The sequence below is a fragment of the Elephantulus edwardii genome, unplaced genomic scaffold, assembly GCF_000299155.1.
Source record: "Elephantulus edwardii isolate Elephantulus edwardi_28Jun2011 unplaced genomic scaffold, EleEdw1.0 scaffold00009, whole genome shotgun sequence".
In the NCBI taxonomy this organism is placed as follows: Eukaryota; Metazoa; Chordata; class Mammalia; order Macroscelidea; family Macroscelididae; genus Elephantulus; species Elephantulus edwardii.
The window spans coordinates 344,623-357,440 of NW_006399759.1; the positions used below are offsets into that span (position 1 = coordinate 344,623).

At 38.3% G+C, this 12,818-nt stretch overlaps 1 protein-coding gene across 1 annotated transcript; it reads right to left on the reverse strand.

Moving 5' to 3' along the window:
* Window positions 1–3,499: 3,499 nt before the first annotated feature.
* On the reverse strand, window positions 3,500–3,925 carry LOC102849805 (ATP synthase F(0) complex subunit C2, mitochondrial-like). Its single transcript, XM_006880681.1, has one exon. The coding sequence runs from the start codon at window positions 3,923–3,925 to the stop codon at window positions 3,500–3,502; it is 426 nt and encodes a 141-aa protein (XP_006880743.1).
* Window positions 3,926–12,818: the final 8,893 nt, after the last annotated feature.

The window sequence follows — 12,818 nt, forward strand, 5'->3', positions numbered from 1 at the left end:
TTGGGAATTCAATCTTATTCAGTACTACCTGGGCCCTCAGATTCATAGTCTATTTGGCTGTCACAATCTGAAAGTTGTTAGAAACTCAGAAATATATTTAATACCAAAAATATTAGGCAAAGCCTCATCCTTCCATGAGTTGTTCAATTGTGTCTATTATTTACTGATGTTCTCTTTTATTCAAGGTGACAACTGGTCAGGAAGGCATTGATACACAAGATTCTAGTAGAGATGACAATTGGAGGCTTAAAGTAGAAAAGTTCAGAAACGTTTTTATTAACACAATACTACTAGTCTGAGATACTTTGAGGATATTTCTGTGGTCCAGAAAAGGTATCCATTTAGGGGGTGCGGGAGGTGGAGTAATCATTATACTAATGGATATTTCTCCCATCTTAAATGACTTTATTGTTCTCAGAGGCTGTTTGTTGTTGAATCAGAAAGGGCTCATAGCATGGTTTTCAGAGGCAGTTCTGGTAGACTAGTGATAAGGAGCTGTGATGCCAACCTGAAGCCAGGCTGTTCGAATCTACTAGCTGCTCCATTAGTGGCAGAAAGATGAGCCGTCTCCTCCGGGGCATCCGAAAACCTGCTGGAGGATCAACTATGGGCCAGTTCTGACTTGACAGTACTCAACACAAAGAAAAATTGCCAGTCTTCTTCCTGAGAAGCAGCAGTTGGAGGATTCCAACTGCATGCCTTTGGGTTGACAGAGCAAATCCTTACCCATTAGGCCACCAGAGTTCCTTATGTTGGTTCAAGTAATAGTTTCATGGATGGTCATTTTTAAATTATTTAAAAATTTTATACTGGTTTACTAACAAAGTTCGCATACACTGTTTTTAACACTGGATCTTTCCCCTTTCCTTTACCCACCCCTCCCACCATCCGTGAAATTGTGCGAAACTATGATTAAGCCCGCCTCCCCCCGAACCCCAGCTCTCCACGGCACTCTTCCTCATTCTAAAATAATGGTTTTATACCCTATGTGTCTTTATGAGACTGAGTTCATTCACTTAACATAATGCTCTCTAGTTGTCCCATGTTAGGTAGTAATTTACATTGCTCCTGTGTGCTACATAGTATTCCATTGTGAGAATGTACTATAATTTCTTCATTGATTCCATTGTAGTTGGACATTTGGGCTATTTCCATGTTCTTGTTATGGTGATTAACACTGCTGTGAACATTGGTGTACAAGTCTCCATTTGTGCCTCATTTATTCAGGGTATTTTCCATGCAGCAGAATATCTGGGTCATATGGAATTTCTATGTTCAGCTTTTTGAGGAAATGCCAAACTAACCTTCCAGAGTGGTAGTATAATTTTACAACCCCACCAACAATGTATAAGAGTTCTTATCTCTCCACATCCTCTCTAACATTTATTCCTTGCTGCCCTGCTAAAAACATTGCCACTGCTACTGGGTTAAGATGGTATCTCTTCGTGGTTTTCATTTGCCTCTCTCTTATTGCCAGTGATTTTGAGCATTTCTTTATGTGACTGTTGGCCATCCAAATGTCCTCTTCTGTGAAAAGTTTTTCCATGTCTTTTGCTCCTTTTGTAATTGGATTATCAGTCTGTTTCTTCTAGAGGCCCGGGAGTATTTTGTAAACTTTTGTTACGAGACCCTTGTCTGAGATGGTATTGGCAAATGTTTGTTTCCAGTCAGTAGGTTTTCTTTTCACTCTGTTGGAAAAAGTTTTTTTATGAGCACAGAGATTTAATCTTAAGAAGGTCCCATTCATCAGTTTTATCCTCTTCAGACTGTGCATTTCTGGCTCTATTTGGCAGCCTCTTTATACCATAGACCCATAGACTAGGCCTTCTAAGCTTGATCTCAGTTTGTCTCTTATAAACTTTATGGTTTTGGGCTTTATTCCTATGTCTCTGACCCACCTTGAATTAATTTTTCTGTATGGTGTGAGTTGTGGATCCTGTTTCAACTTACTGCAGTTAGCAGTCCAACATTGCCAGCATTATTTGTTGAAGATATTTTCATTTCCCCATTTGATAGGTTTTATTTTCTTGTTGAATATCAGTTGACCATAGATAGATGGGTCCATTTTTGAATTCTCAATTCTATTCCACTGGTCTATGTCCCTGTCATTGTACCAGTACTATGCTGTTTTGGTTACTACTTTTGTATAGTAGGTTTTGAAGTCAGGAAGTTCTATGCCGCCCACTTCAATTTTGGTTTTCAGTACTTTGCTTAGTTGGGGTCTCTTTCCTCCAAACAAACTTGACAATTTCCCTTTCAATCTCCTTGAATAATGAATTTGGAATCTGGATTGGGATTATGCCAAACATGTAGATTTTTTTGGTAGGATCTTCATTTTCACAACATTGAGTTTTCCTATCCATGAACAGGGCACATTTTTTTTCATTTATTTAAGTCTTTTATTGTATCTTACAATAATGTTCTGGAATTTTCTTTGTATAGGTGTTTTGTGTCTCTAGTTAGGTTCACTGCCAAGTATCTCAATTTGTGATTGGCTATTATAAATTGTATTGCTGTTTGGTTTCCTTCTCTGACTCTTTGTTACTGTAGAGGAATTCCACTGATTTTTGTATATTGATCTTGTAACCTGCCACTCTACTAAATTGGTCCACTAACTCAAACAATTTTGTTGAGTCCTTGTGGTTTTCTGTGTACACTATCATACCATCTGCATACAGGGACAGTTTAACTATCTCTTTGCTGATCAGGATGCCTTTTATTTCTTTCTCTTGTCATACTGCCTTAGCAAGTACTTTCAGAACAATATTGAATAGAAGTGGTGACAGTGGTCCCTATTCACAAGGAAAATGCTTTTAGTCTTTCACCATTGAAAATGATATTGGCTCTTGGGTTTTCATATATACTTTTCACTAAGTTCAAGAAATTCCCTGCTGAGGAATTTTGCTGAGAGTCTTAATCAGGAAAGGGTGTTGGATTTTTTCAAATACCTTGTCTGCATCAATTACTGGGATCATGTGGTTCTTGTTACTTGTTTTGTTAATGTGATGAATTACATTGTTTTTCTTATGTTGAACCATCCTTGCATATCTCTTATGAATCCCACTTGGTCATGATAAATTTTTTTTTTTACGTCTATGTTTTAGCTTTTGGATTCTATTGGCTAGGATTTTGTTAAGGATTTTTGCATCTATGTTCATGAGAGATATTGGTCTGTAGGTTTCTATCTTGGTAATATCTTTGCCTGGTTTTGGTGTTAGGATTATGCTTGCTTCATAGAATGTCTATGGGAGTATTCCTTCTTTCTCTATATTTTGATAAGTCTTCTATACATGATTGTTAGAATTGATCTGTGAAACCATCCGGTATAGGACTTTTTTTTTTTATCTTATTAACAGTATTTATTTATCTTTCCTCAGTCAAACCCTGAGCCAATCACTTTCCCCAGGCTGCCTGGAGAGTTACAGGGAAAGGAACACATAGGGTAGACAAGACATGGGGAGAGAAAACCAACAAACTATGAGAGGTGGAGATGGCTCCTTCACATGGCGAAGAGGATCAGAAAGGCCACCATCAGGCAAAAGAGCCCCATGGCCTCTGAGAGGGCAAAGCTCAGAATGGCATAGGAGAAGAGCTGCTTCTTCAGAGAAGGATTCCTGGCATAACCAATGATGAGGCTCCCAAACAGAGTCCCAGTCCCAGCTCCAGAGCCAGCCGCTCCAACCTTGGCAGCCCCAGCCCCAATGAACTTGGCTGCTGTGTCAATATCCCTTGAGACAGTGCTGGTTTGGAAGTTGCGACTAGGGACAAATGAAATCAAGGAACATGGGGCTGTCAAGCAGCTGAAATTCTCATCTCTCAGTGTCTCTGGTTGTTTCAGGACCACTGCAGACAATGGACGGCTCAGCAGCTGAGAGGCACTCCTGACCAGGGAAGGGGTGGAGGCAGACTTGGTGCAGGTACACATTTTCAGGGGATGAGGGGCTGTGGCAGGAAAGCTGCTCCTAGTGCAGAGAAGACAGTGCAGGACTTTTTTTTTTTTTTTATGGGGGAGTCTTTTTATGACCTGCTCAATTTCTTCTTTTGGGATAGTTCTGCTCAATTATTCTATATCTGACCATGTCAGTCTGGATAGGGCATGAGTTTCAAGGAATTTTCCCATTTCTTATAAGTTTTCAAATTTATCAGAGTATAATTTTTCATAATATTCTGACACTATGGATTTACTTTCCTCTGGTTCTGTTGTAATGTCACCTCTATCATTCCTTAATCGAGTCATTTGTGTCTTCTCTCTTTTTTTCCCTTTTGTTAAGTTTGCCAGTGGTTTGTTAATTTTATTGGCCCTTTTGAAAAACTAGCTCCTGGTCTTATTACTGGTTTCAGTTACTTTTCTGTTTTCTCTCTCATTGATTTCAGCTCTTGTTCTTATAATTTCCTTTCTTCTAGAGGCTGTTGAATTCGATTGTTGTTCTTTTCTATTTGATGAAGGTGTGAGTTAGATCATTAATTTTGCTTTTTTTTTTTTAATGTGCTTGCATATTGCTAGGAACTGTCCCTTGAAGACTGCCTTAGCTCTGCATCCCAGAGGTTTTGGTACATTTTATTTTCATTATCATTTGTTTCATTTTGTATTTCTTCTATAATCCAATTGTGTTCTAGCAAGGTGTTATTTAGATTCCACTCTGATGGCTTTATAAGCTTTATCCTCTTGTGGTTAATTCTAATTTTATGGCATTGTGGTCTGCAAAGACACTTTGTATTATTTCAATGTCTTTTAATTTGTTGGGGCTTGCTTTGCCAATTCTGGATAATGTACATCCTCAAGGTCGAGTTGGCTGGCTGTGTAGTTTAGGTCTTTTGCATCTTTGTTAAGTTTCTTTTTGCTTGGTCTATCCTTTGGTGAGAGTACTTTGTTCAAGTCTCCTACCACTATTGTGGTGCTGTCTATTTCTTTCTTCAATTCTGTTAACAATACTTTTTTTTTATATTTAGAAAGTCTATCATTTGGTGCGTAGACGTTAGCCAAAGTTATATCTTTTCCCTGTACTGTACCTTTAATCATTATATAGTGCCCTTCCTTATCTTTTATGGTGGTTTTCATTCTGAAATCTATTTTATCAGAGATTAATATTGCTACTCATGCTTTTTTTGTGGATGCAATTTGCTTGGTATATTTTTTCCAGCCATTGATTTTGAGTCTATCTCTCTCTTTGTTTATTAGATATGTCTCTTATAGACAACATATTGATGGGCTTCCGCCCCACCTCCTATTGAGTAGGATTTTTTAAAGGATTTTGCATCTATAGTCATGAGAAATAGTGGTCTGTAGTTTTTTTTTTCTTGGTAATCCCTTTCCCTGATTCGGGTATTAGGGTTATGCTTGCTTTATAGTATGACTCTGGGAGTGTTCCTTCTTTTTAAAATTTTTTTGAAATAGTTTAAGTAGAAATGGTGATAGATCCTCTTTGAATGTTTGGTAGAATTCAGCTGTGAAGCCATCTGATACAGGACTTTTCTTTAGCGGAAGTCTTTTTATGACCTTTTGAATTTTTTCTTTTGTGATGGGTCTGTTCAAGTGTTTTATATCTGTCCTTGTTAATCTGGGTAGGGCATGAGTGTCAAGGAATTTGTCCATTTCTTTTAGGCATTCAAATTTAGCTTTTCATAGTATTCTGATACTATCAGCTAAGTTTCATCTGGTTCTGTTGTGCTGTCACCTCGATCATTTCTTAACTGAGTTATCTGTGTCTTCTCTTTTTTCCCCCCCTTTTGTTAAGTTTGCCAGCAATTTGTCAATTTTATTGACCCTTTCAAAAAACCAGATCTTGGTCTTATTCATGGTTTCAATTATTTTTCTGTTTTTAATCTTATTGATTTCAGCTCTTGTCTTTATAATTTCTTTTCTTCTAGAGGCTGTAGAATTAAATTGTTGTTCTTTTTCTATTTGATTAAGGTGTTGAGTTAGATCATTGATTTTGCTTCTTTCTTCCCTTTTTTATGTGTGTGCTTATTGCTATGAACTGCTGCCTGAGGACTGGCTTATCTGTATCCCAGAGGTTTTGGTATGTTGTATTTTCATTTGTTTCAAGAAACATTTTCTATTTCATTCTTTATTTCTTTTATAACCCAACCATGTTCTAGCAGAGAATTATTTAACTTCCACAGAGATGGTTTTGCAAGCTTTAGCCAACTGTGGTTAATTTCTAGTTTTATGACATTGAGACTCGAGAAGATATTTTGTATTATTTCAAAGTTTTTTAATTTGTTGAGGCTTGCTTTGTGTCCAAATATATGATCAATTCTGGAGAATGTATCATGTGCACTCAAGAAGAAAGTTAATTGAGTTTTAATTGGGTATAGTACCCTGAATACATCCACATGGGCAGGTTGGCTGATTGCTTAGTTTAGAACTTCTGCATCTTTGATGAGTTTCTTTTGGGTTCACCTATCCTTTGGTGGTGGAGGTGTGTTGAAATCTCTTACCACTATTGTGGTGCTGTCTATTTCTTTCTTTCATTTGATAACTGTTGTTTTATGTATTTTACATTTTTTATGTACCATTTGGTGCATAAATGTTGACCAAGGTTATGTCTTCTTGATCTATTGTGCCTTTAATCAGTATATAATGCCCTTCCTTATCTTTGATGGTGGTTTTCATTCTGAAATCTATTTTACCAGAAATCAGTATTGTCATGCCTGCTTTTTTGAGATTGCGATTTCCTTGTTAGATTTTTTTCCCCCCCGCCTTTGATTTTGAGTCTGTCTTTCTCTTCCTTTTTAGATGTGTCTCTGTAGGCAACATATTCATTGGCTTGTTGTTTGTTTAAATCCATTCTACTACTCTTTTCCCCTTAACTGGTGCATTTAGTCCATTCACATTAAGTTTGATTATTGTCAGGCCACATTTTACTTTTGCCATTTTGGCATGTTTCTTTTTCTTTGTTACAATGATCCATGCACTTTCCTTTGCCATCTCTGTGTGAAGGACTTCACTTAAAATTTCTTGTAGTTTTGGTCTTGTTTTCACAAATTCCTTAAGTTCTTTCTTTTCTTCAAAGGATCTAATTTCCCTTTCATATTTGATGGAAAGCTTTACTGGGTATAGGATTCTTGGCTAGCAATTTTTTCTTTCAACTTTCTGTATATGCCATCCCATTGTCTTCTTCTAGCTCACATGCTTTCTGCTGAGAAATCAGAACTTAATCTAATCGTTTTCCCCTTGTAGGTGACTCTTTGTTCATCTCATGGTGCTTTTAGAATTTTATCTTTATCTTTTAATTTGGAAAATTGGACTATGATATGTCTTGATATTTTTCATTTTGAGTCTAGTCTATTTGGTGTTCATGGAATATGGAGTTCCTCATTCTTCAAAATGCCTTGGAAGTTTTCTTCTAGTACTACTTCCACAATTTTTTCAGTGATTTCCTTGTCATTCCCTGTTCTGGAATTCCAATCATACTTATGTTATTCCATTTGATGTCATCCCACATGATTCTAATGTTTTCTTCCTTTTCTTTATGTCTCATCTCTGATTTTTCCTCTAGAATGTTTTCAGTGAGGCTCTTGTATTTCAACTCACTGACTCTGTGTTCCATCTCTTCTGTTCTACTTTTTATCCTTTAAACATGTTGGCACGTCTGCCATTTCAGTCTTAATATTCTGTATTGCATTTTCATGCTTTTCTGTTATTTCTAGTACTGTGTTGGCAGTACCCTCTCTACCTTGTGATGATTTTTTAAGTTCTTGTACCTCTTTCTTTATAGTTTCTTTTTTCCATTTCCCACCCCCTGTATTTCTGCAAGTACTTTCTAAACAATATATTTTTTTCTGGCTGTGTCTCTGGAGCATTTGCTTTTTTTTTTTTTAATTGTATTATTTTTACGTGTACCGTCAAATCAGATCTGACTGGTACGTGAGGAGATTGCCCCCTCCTTCTCCAGCAGAGCATCTGGTGGATTTGAACTGCGTACCTCTGGGATTGCAGTTCAGTGTCTTGCCACTAGCATTTGCTTTCTTGATGTTCCATTGTTTCTTCCATCATTTGCACCTTTTTCTGTAGCTGTTCAAATAACAATTTTTTTTCTGGCCCTCTACCAAAATAACTTCTGGGTTATTTCTTTTATTTGTGGCTTTTATTGTTTCTTCCATCATTTGTACTTTCATTCATAGCTGTTTGAATGTCTGCATATCAACATATATCATCTGCCTTCTTGACTCTGTGGTATTCATGAAGTCTCTAATATTCTTTGCTTTTTTGGGGAGAAGACTTAATTTGTTGTTTCACAGTGTTTGAAGCTGACTGCAGCTTTCTTGACATTATGTGAAGTTTTTCTTGACAAGCTTTAGGTCTTTTATGTTGTGTCTGCAAAAATTGTTGGTTCTATCCTTTATGTTACTAATTAGTTGCCAAGTTATAATGTTGAGTCTATGGGGTAGGCTACTCACTCTACTGTTTTCTGGGAAAATTTGCCTTTCCAAAAGTCCTTGAGGTTCTCTCTCTTCTGCACTGCAGTTCTGTAAGAATCTTGCCTTCATTTAGTACCCTAATACAAACTCTCCAGGCCTCCTTCATGCAGGAAGTGGCTGAGTGGTGTGAGACCAAGTACTCTACCAAGCAGTTTCTTTTTAATTTTTTTAATTTTATACCGATTTATTTACAAAGTTTGAATACATTATTTTTCCACACAGGATCTTTCCCATTTTCTTTACCCCTCCATAGCAAATTATGCAACTCTATGAGTAATACCCCTCTTCCCACCCATCCTCACCCCTCTGCTTCTACCATCCTCCTCATTGGATCCTCATACTCATGCTACATGTATAATGGTTTTATACAGTATTTTACTTTATTGAACTGAAATTAGTTCACTTAGCATAATGCTCTCCAGTCCCTCCCAAATTAGGCAATTTACAAAATCATTGCTTTGCCTGCTGCATAATATTCCATTGTATGAATGTCTGTTTCCAGGTTCTTGCGAAGGTGAATAATGCTGCCATGAACATTGGTTTACAAGTCTCTGTGCCTCACTTCTCAATTTCTCAGGGTATACCCCAAACAATGGAATAGCTGGGTCATATGGAATTTCTATCTTCACCTTTCTGAGGAATCACCAAACTGCTTTCCAGAGCAGATGTACCATTTTACAATCCCATCAACAATGTAAATGAGTTCCTATCTTACCACATCCTCTTCAACATTTATTACTTGCTGTCTTGTTAGACTTTTACTCAGTTTCTCACGCACCTTTTCTCCAGGAGCGCAATGTCTTCCTTTGTCACTGGAGTGGCATGATATTAGTGATCAGGGATGCCAGCTCAAGCAGCTTGCTTGCAGGGACGGGGTTTGTCTATAGACATTCTTACCTCTGCTCGAATTTCTGTATACTAAAATCTCTTGTTCTCTTCGGCCCCTGTGATGATCCTGCAGCTGTGGAGGCAAGGAGCCCCACATAAAGGGACCAATAACCCCATGGATGTCTCACGCCCATCTACCCACAAGCAATGGAGAGTGGCACAGAGCCTTCCCTCCCCTCATCTTCAATCCTGCAGCTTAGTGTCCTCCTTTGTCTGTGGTCAGTTTTATGGATGTTAATGAAACATCCCGAGAAGTGGGTCAGTATATCCTTGAATGTTTTCTGTAATGTTATGGCTGCTTGGCAGCTTGAAAGCTCAGAGAAAAGAAAAGCATGAGTGTGTCTTAAGATGGCATCAGAACTTACACTGAGGCTCAAAATGCATTAGGTGACAGGTTCGACAAATCATTTGTACTTTTTTTTTAAACCAACTGTATTTTTCATAGGACTATGACTGCAGACCATTTAATAATAATAAAAAAGTCTCTGATATTTTAAACAATTTTCTTCTATAAAGACAGTTCTGAAGGACATAATCATCTACTGGCTCCAGAAATTTTGCCTCGATAAAGATCAATATAGTATAAAATCAATATATTAGAAATAATTAAACACTTTAGTGTTTATCATATTAAGTGGATTCCCCCCATCTGCCCGTGTCAGTCTCTTCAGATTAGGCCCAGGGATCTCAGATCCAACCACAGAACATGCAGCGAACCACTAGGGATGTAGCATCTCCTTCTCTTTCCCACTGAGTTTAAAGCTGAAGGGATTTAGGACTGAAATATCCAGTTACCACATGTATCCATGGGATAAAGTCAACACAGGCACCAAAACATGAACTGACCCTTTCTTTTAAAAGTGTTTCTGGCCTGAAGAGTTCGTTATTGCTTTGTGTGTAAATTGACTTCTGTATATTCCCTAGGGTTTATTAGATGTCATTTGTCTTACCTTCATCAACAATCCACAGTTCAGAAAAAATTCACCTTTCGATAAAATCTGTGAAATGAGTAATGTTCAAAATATGTGGGTCACTAAAGAATTTGAACTCTCCTCTCTCTTTTGTTACATTAAGCAGAGTGTAAGAACCCTACAAGCCTATGGTCTAGTCTTTAGGAGCAACACTTAGCTGTATTCTGTTGGTCCTGTGTCCTATGTGCCTCTTTCTGAGGGTGTTCAGTGGTTTTCCCTCAGAAGCAATGTTCATACAAAATGTTCTGTGGAGAACTTGAAGGCGGAGAGGGAGTATTGAAGCGCTTCCATTGCTGAGGTCCTAAAATTTCTGTATGGGCGTCTTTCTGTTCACTCCATTTTTATACATTAAAGTCAGGTACTGGTTTAAAATTTGCTTGCATTGCTACAGGCTTCCTGGTAGTAAGTTGGTCACCACCTGCCTCTCAGTTTGGGGCACTGTGGTAGCTTCTGTGCTTCAGTGATTGTGGGAGCTACGCCACTAGTTACTGTGGTATATAGGTTAAAGGAGCATTTAGTCAAATTGTTGTGTGCCATTGAATTGGAACCAACTCTTAGTTGACCCACCAGTGGATTTTCAGAGGCAATAAATTGCATGGGAAGAGACTGCTCAACTTTCTCCCTTGGAAATGGTGAATTTGATATGCCTATCTTTCAGCTGGCAGCGCAGCTACTTACGATGAAGAAAAAAAGAAAAAAGAAACCCTCAATCTACTTTTTACGGACAAAAACAGGACACTCTCTCTTTCTAGTTTTGGACTCACCATCAGAGATCAACTGCTGAAGGAGGGCCAGGGAGACCTGCAGTGACAGGCTTAACTGCAATGAGAAGAAGGGCTAACGATGAGGATGAAGCAGGGTTGGGTAATATTTCATTCTGTTTGACAGAAAGTTGCTACGTCAGAGCAACCTCACTGACACCTAATAGTGCACAGGAAGGTAACAGGAGGAGGGATTTGCTGGTGCAGTCTGAAGGGAGTTGCACTGATAACATCGAAGGCCTCACTGGTTGGATCTCCCAGCGGCTCTGAGGTAGAAAGGTGGGCAGTCTCCTCCAGCATACAGTTTACAGCCTCAGGAAGTCAATGGAGCGTCAGCGTGGTCGGACTTGGCGGCAAGTAGTGCAGAGAGGGGACACAGAATACTGTTTACCTCTTGCAGCTGCCAGTGCTGATAATTCTGTAAGAACCTCACATTTGTGGGATGACCAAATTGCTTTCAACAGCAGACTGAACTGAGATGGAAGAAAATCAAAGTTTAATAACATCCATGGAGCCCTTGGAATACTAAAACGGTAACAGTAGGAGGCACATCTCTTCTTGTTTGGGCCACCTCTTCCACTTCCATTTGTGAAAGACAGACTCCTATGTGATGAGCACCTCATAATTCTACACACTGCAAGGTTACAACAATGGGGGGAACTGAGCACCACCATTGCCTGCAATTGTCCTGGTTCCTAAAAACACAGAAATGGAACACACATGTAAACTCTATTAATTTACTTCATTTTATTTTGGGATGTATATTACACATAAGACAACTCACAAACATATCAATGGACATTGGAAACTAAGCCCATTCTGTGAGTCATTTGTGTAAAACTTGATGTTGTGCACACAATGCTCTTTTAAAAAAGGAATTACCAAAAATTAAGTTTCTCTTATAAAATAATAATAAAAAAATTAAGGTAGGTGTGGGACAACTTTAGGGCCATATCTAATCCGAAGCTCCTCAGATGATAAAACTAGTTTTGCTTTCTACAACCCAAGTAACAGCAACGAGACAACCACTACCACAACAGCAAGCTCTTGTCTCCCCCCATGTGTCACTAAGCTGTGTTTACCCAGCACAGTGACCCGGGTTTACAAAACATTTTTATCCCAGTGAATAGCAACAAGAGACTTGTACCTAAGAGACATTTCAAAATTCTTTGAACAAGAAAAAAGAGGGGCCCGTAATTAAGGCACTGAAAGCACGTTTTATAGAGAAATGTAAACAATTTAACATCAACGGGCTCCCTCTCTTACTCTTTATCACAAAGCAGGACAGGGTTTAAAAGGATGGCCAGAGCGTAAAGTCAGGCAGCGTGTTCCTTTCTGAGAGCTGTCTTGGTGAGTGCTCCAGATACAAGATTTCTGAATGGGGCGGTCAAAATAACAATTTTATGTGACTCAAATGGATTTCCCCTTAATCTGCATCTTAATCACATAAAGGAAGCATTTTATCAGAAGCCAGAAATTATGGTCTCTTTCTACCATTCCTTTTCCTTTTAGTCCTTTGCCATATTTGTCTAATGAATTTTAAAATTCATCAAAGATGTCTGGTTAAAAGACTGGCCCTACCTCTTACGGGTTCATATTTTAAGTATAATGGTGAATGTCCCATAATAAATGACACTTGATTTAAAATGTTAGGGATGGTAAATTGAAGATTTAGCAGTTGGATCCACAGCACTCTTAATATGTCCAATGAGTTTGCCTTCAAAGGTCACCTAAACAGGCCGAGAGGCAAGAGTGACGAGTGCCTCATAATAGC

What these genes read in the sequence shown, in the direction of transcription:
- LOC102849805 (XM_006880681.1), bottom strand. Translation starts at nt 3,925, where the DNA reads ATGTGTACCTGCACCAAGTCTGCCTCCACCCCTTCCCTGGTCAGGAGT.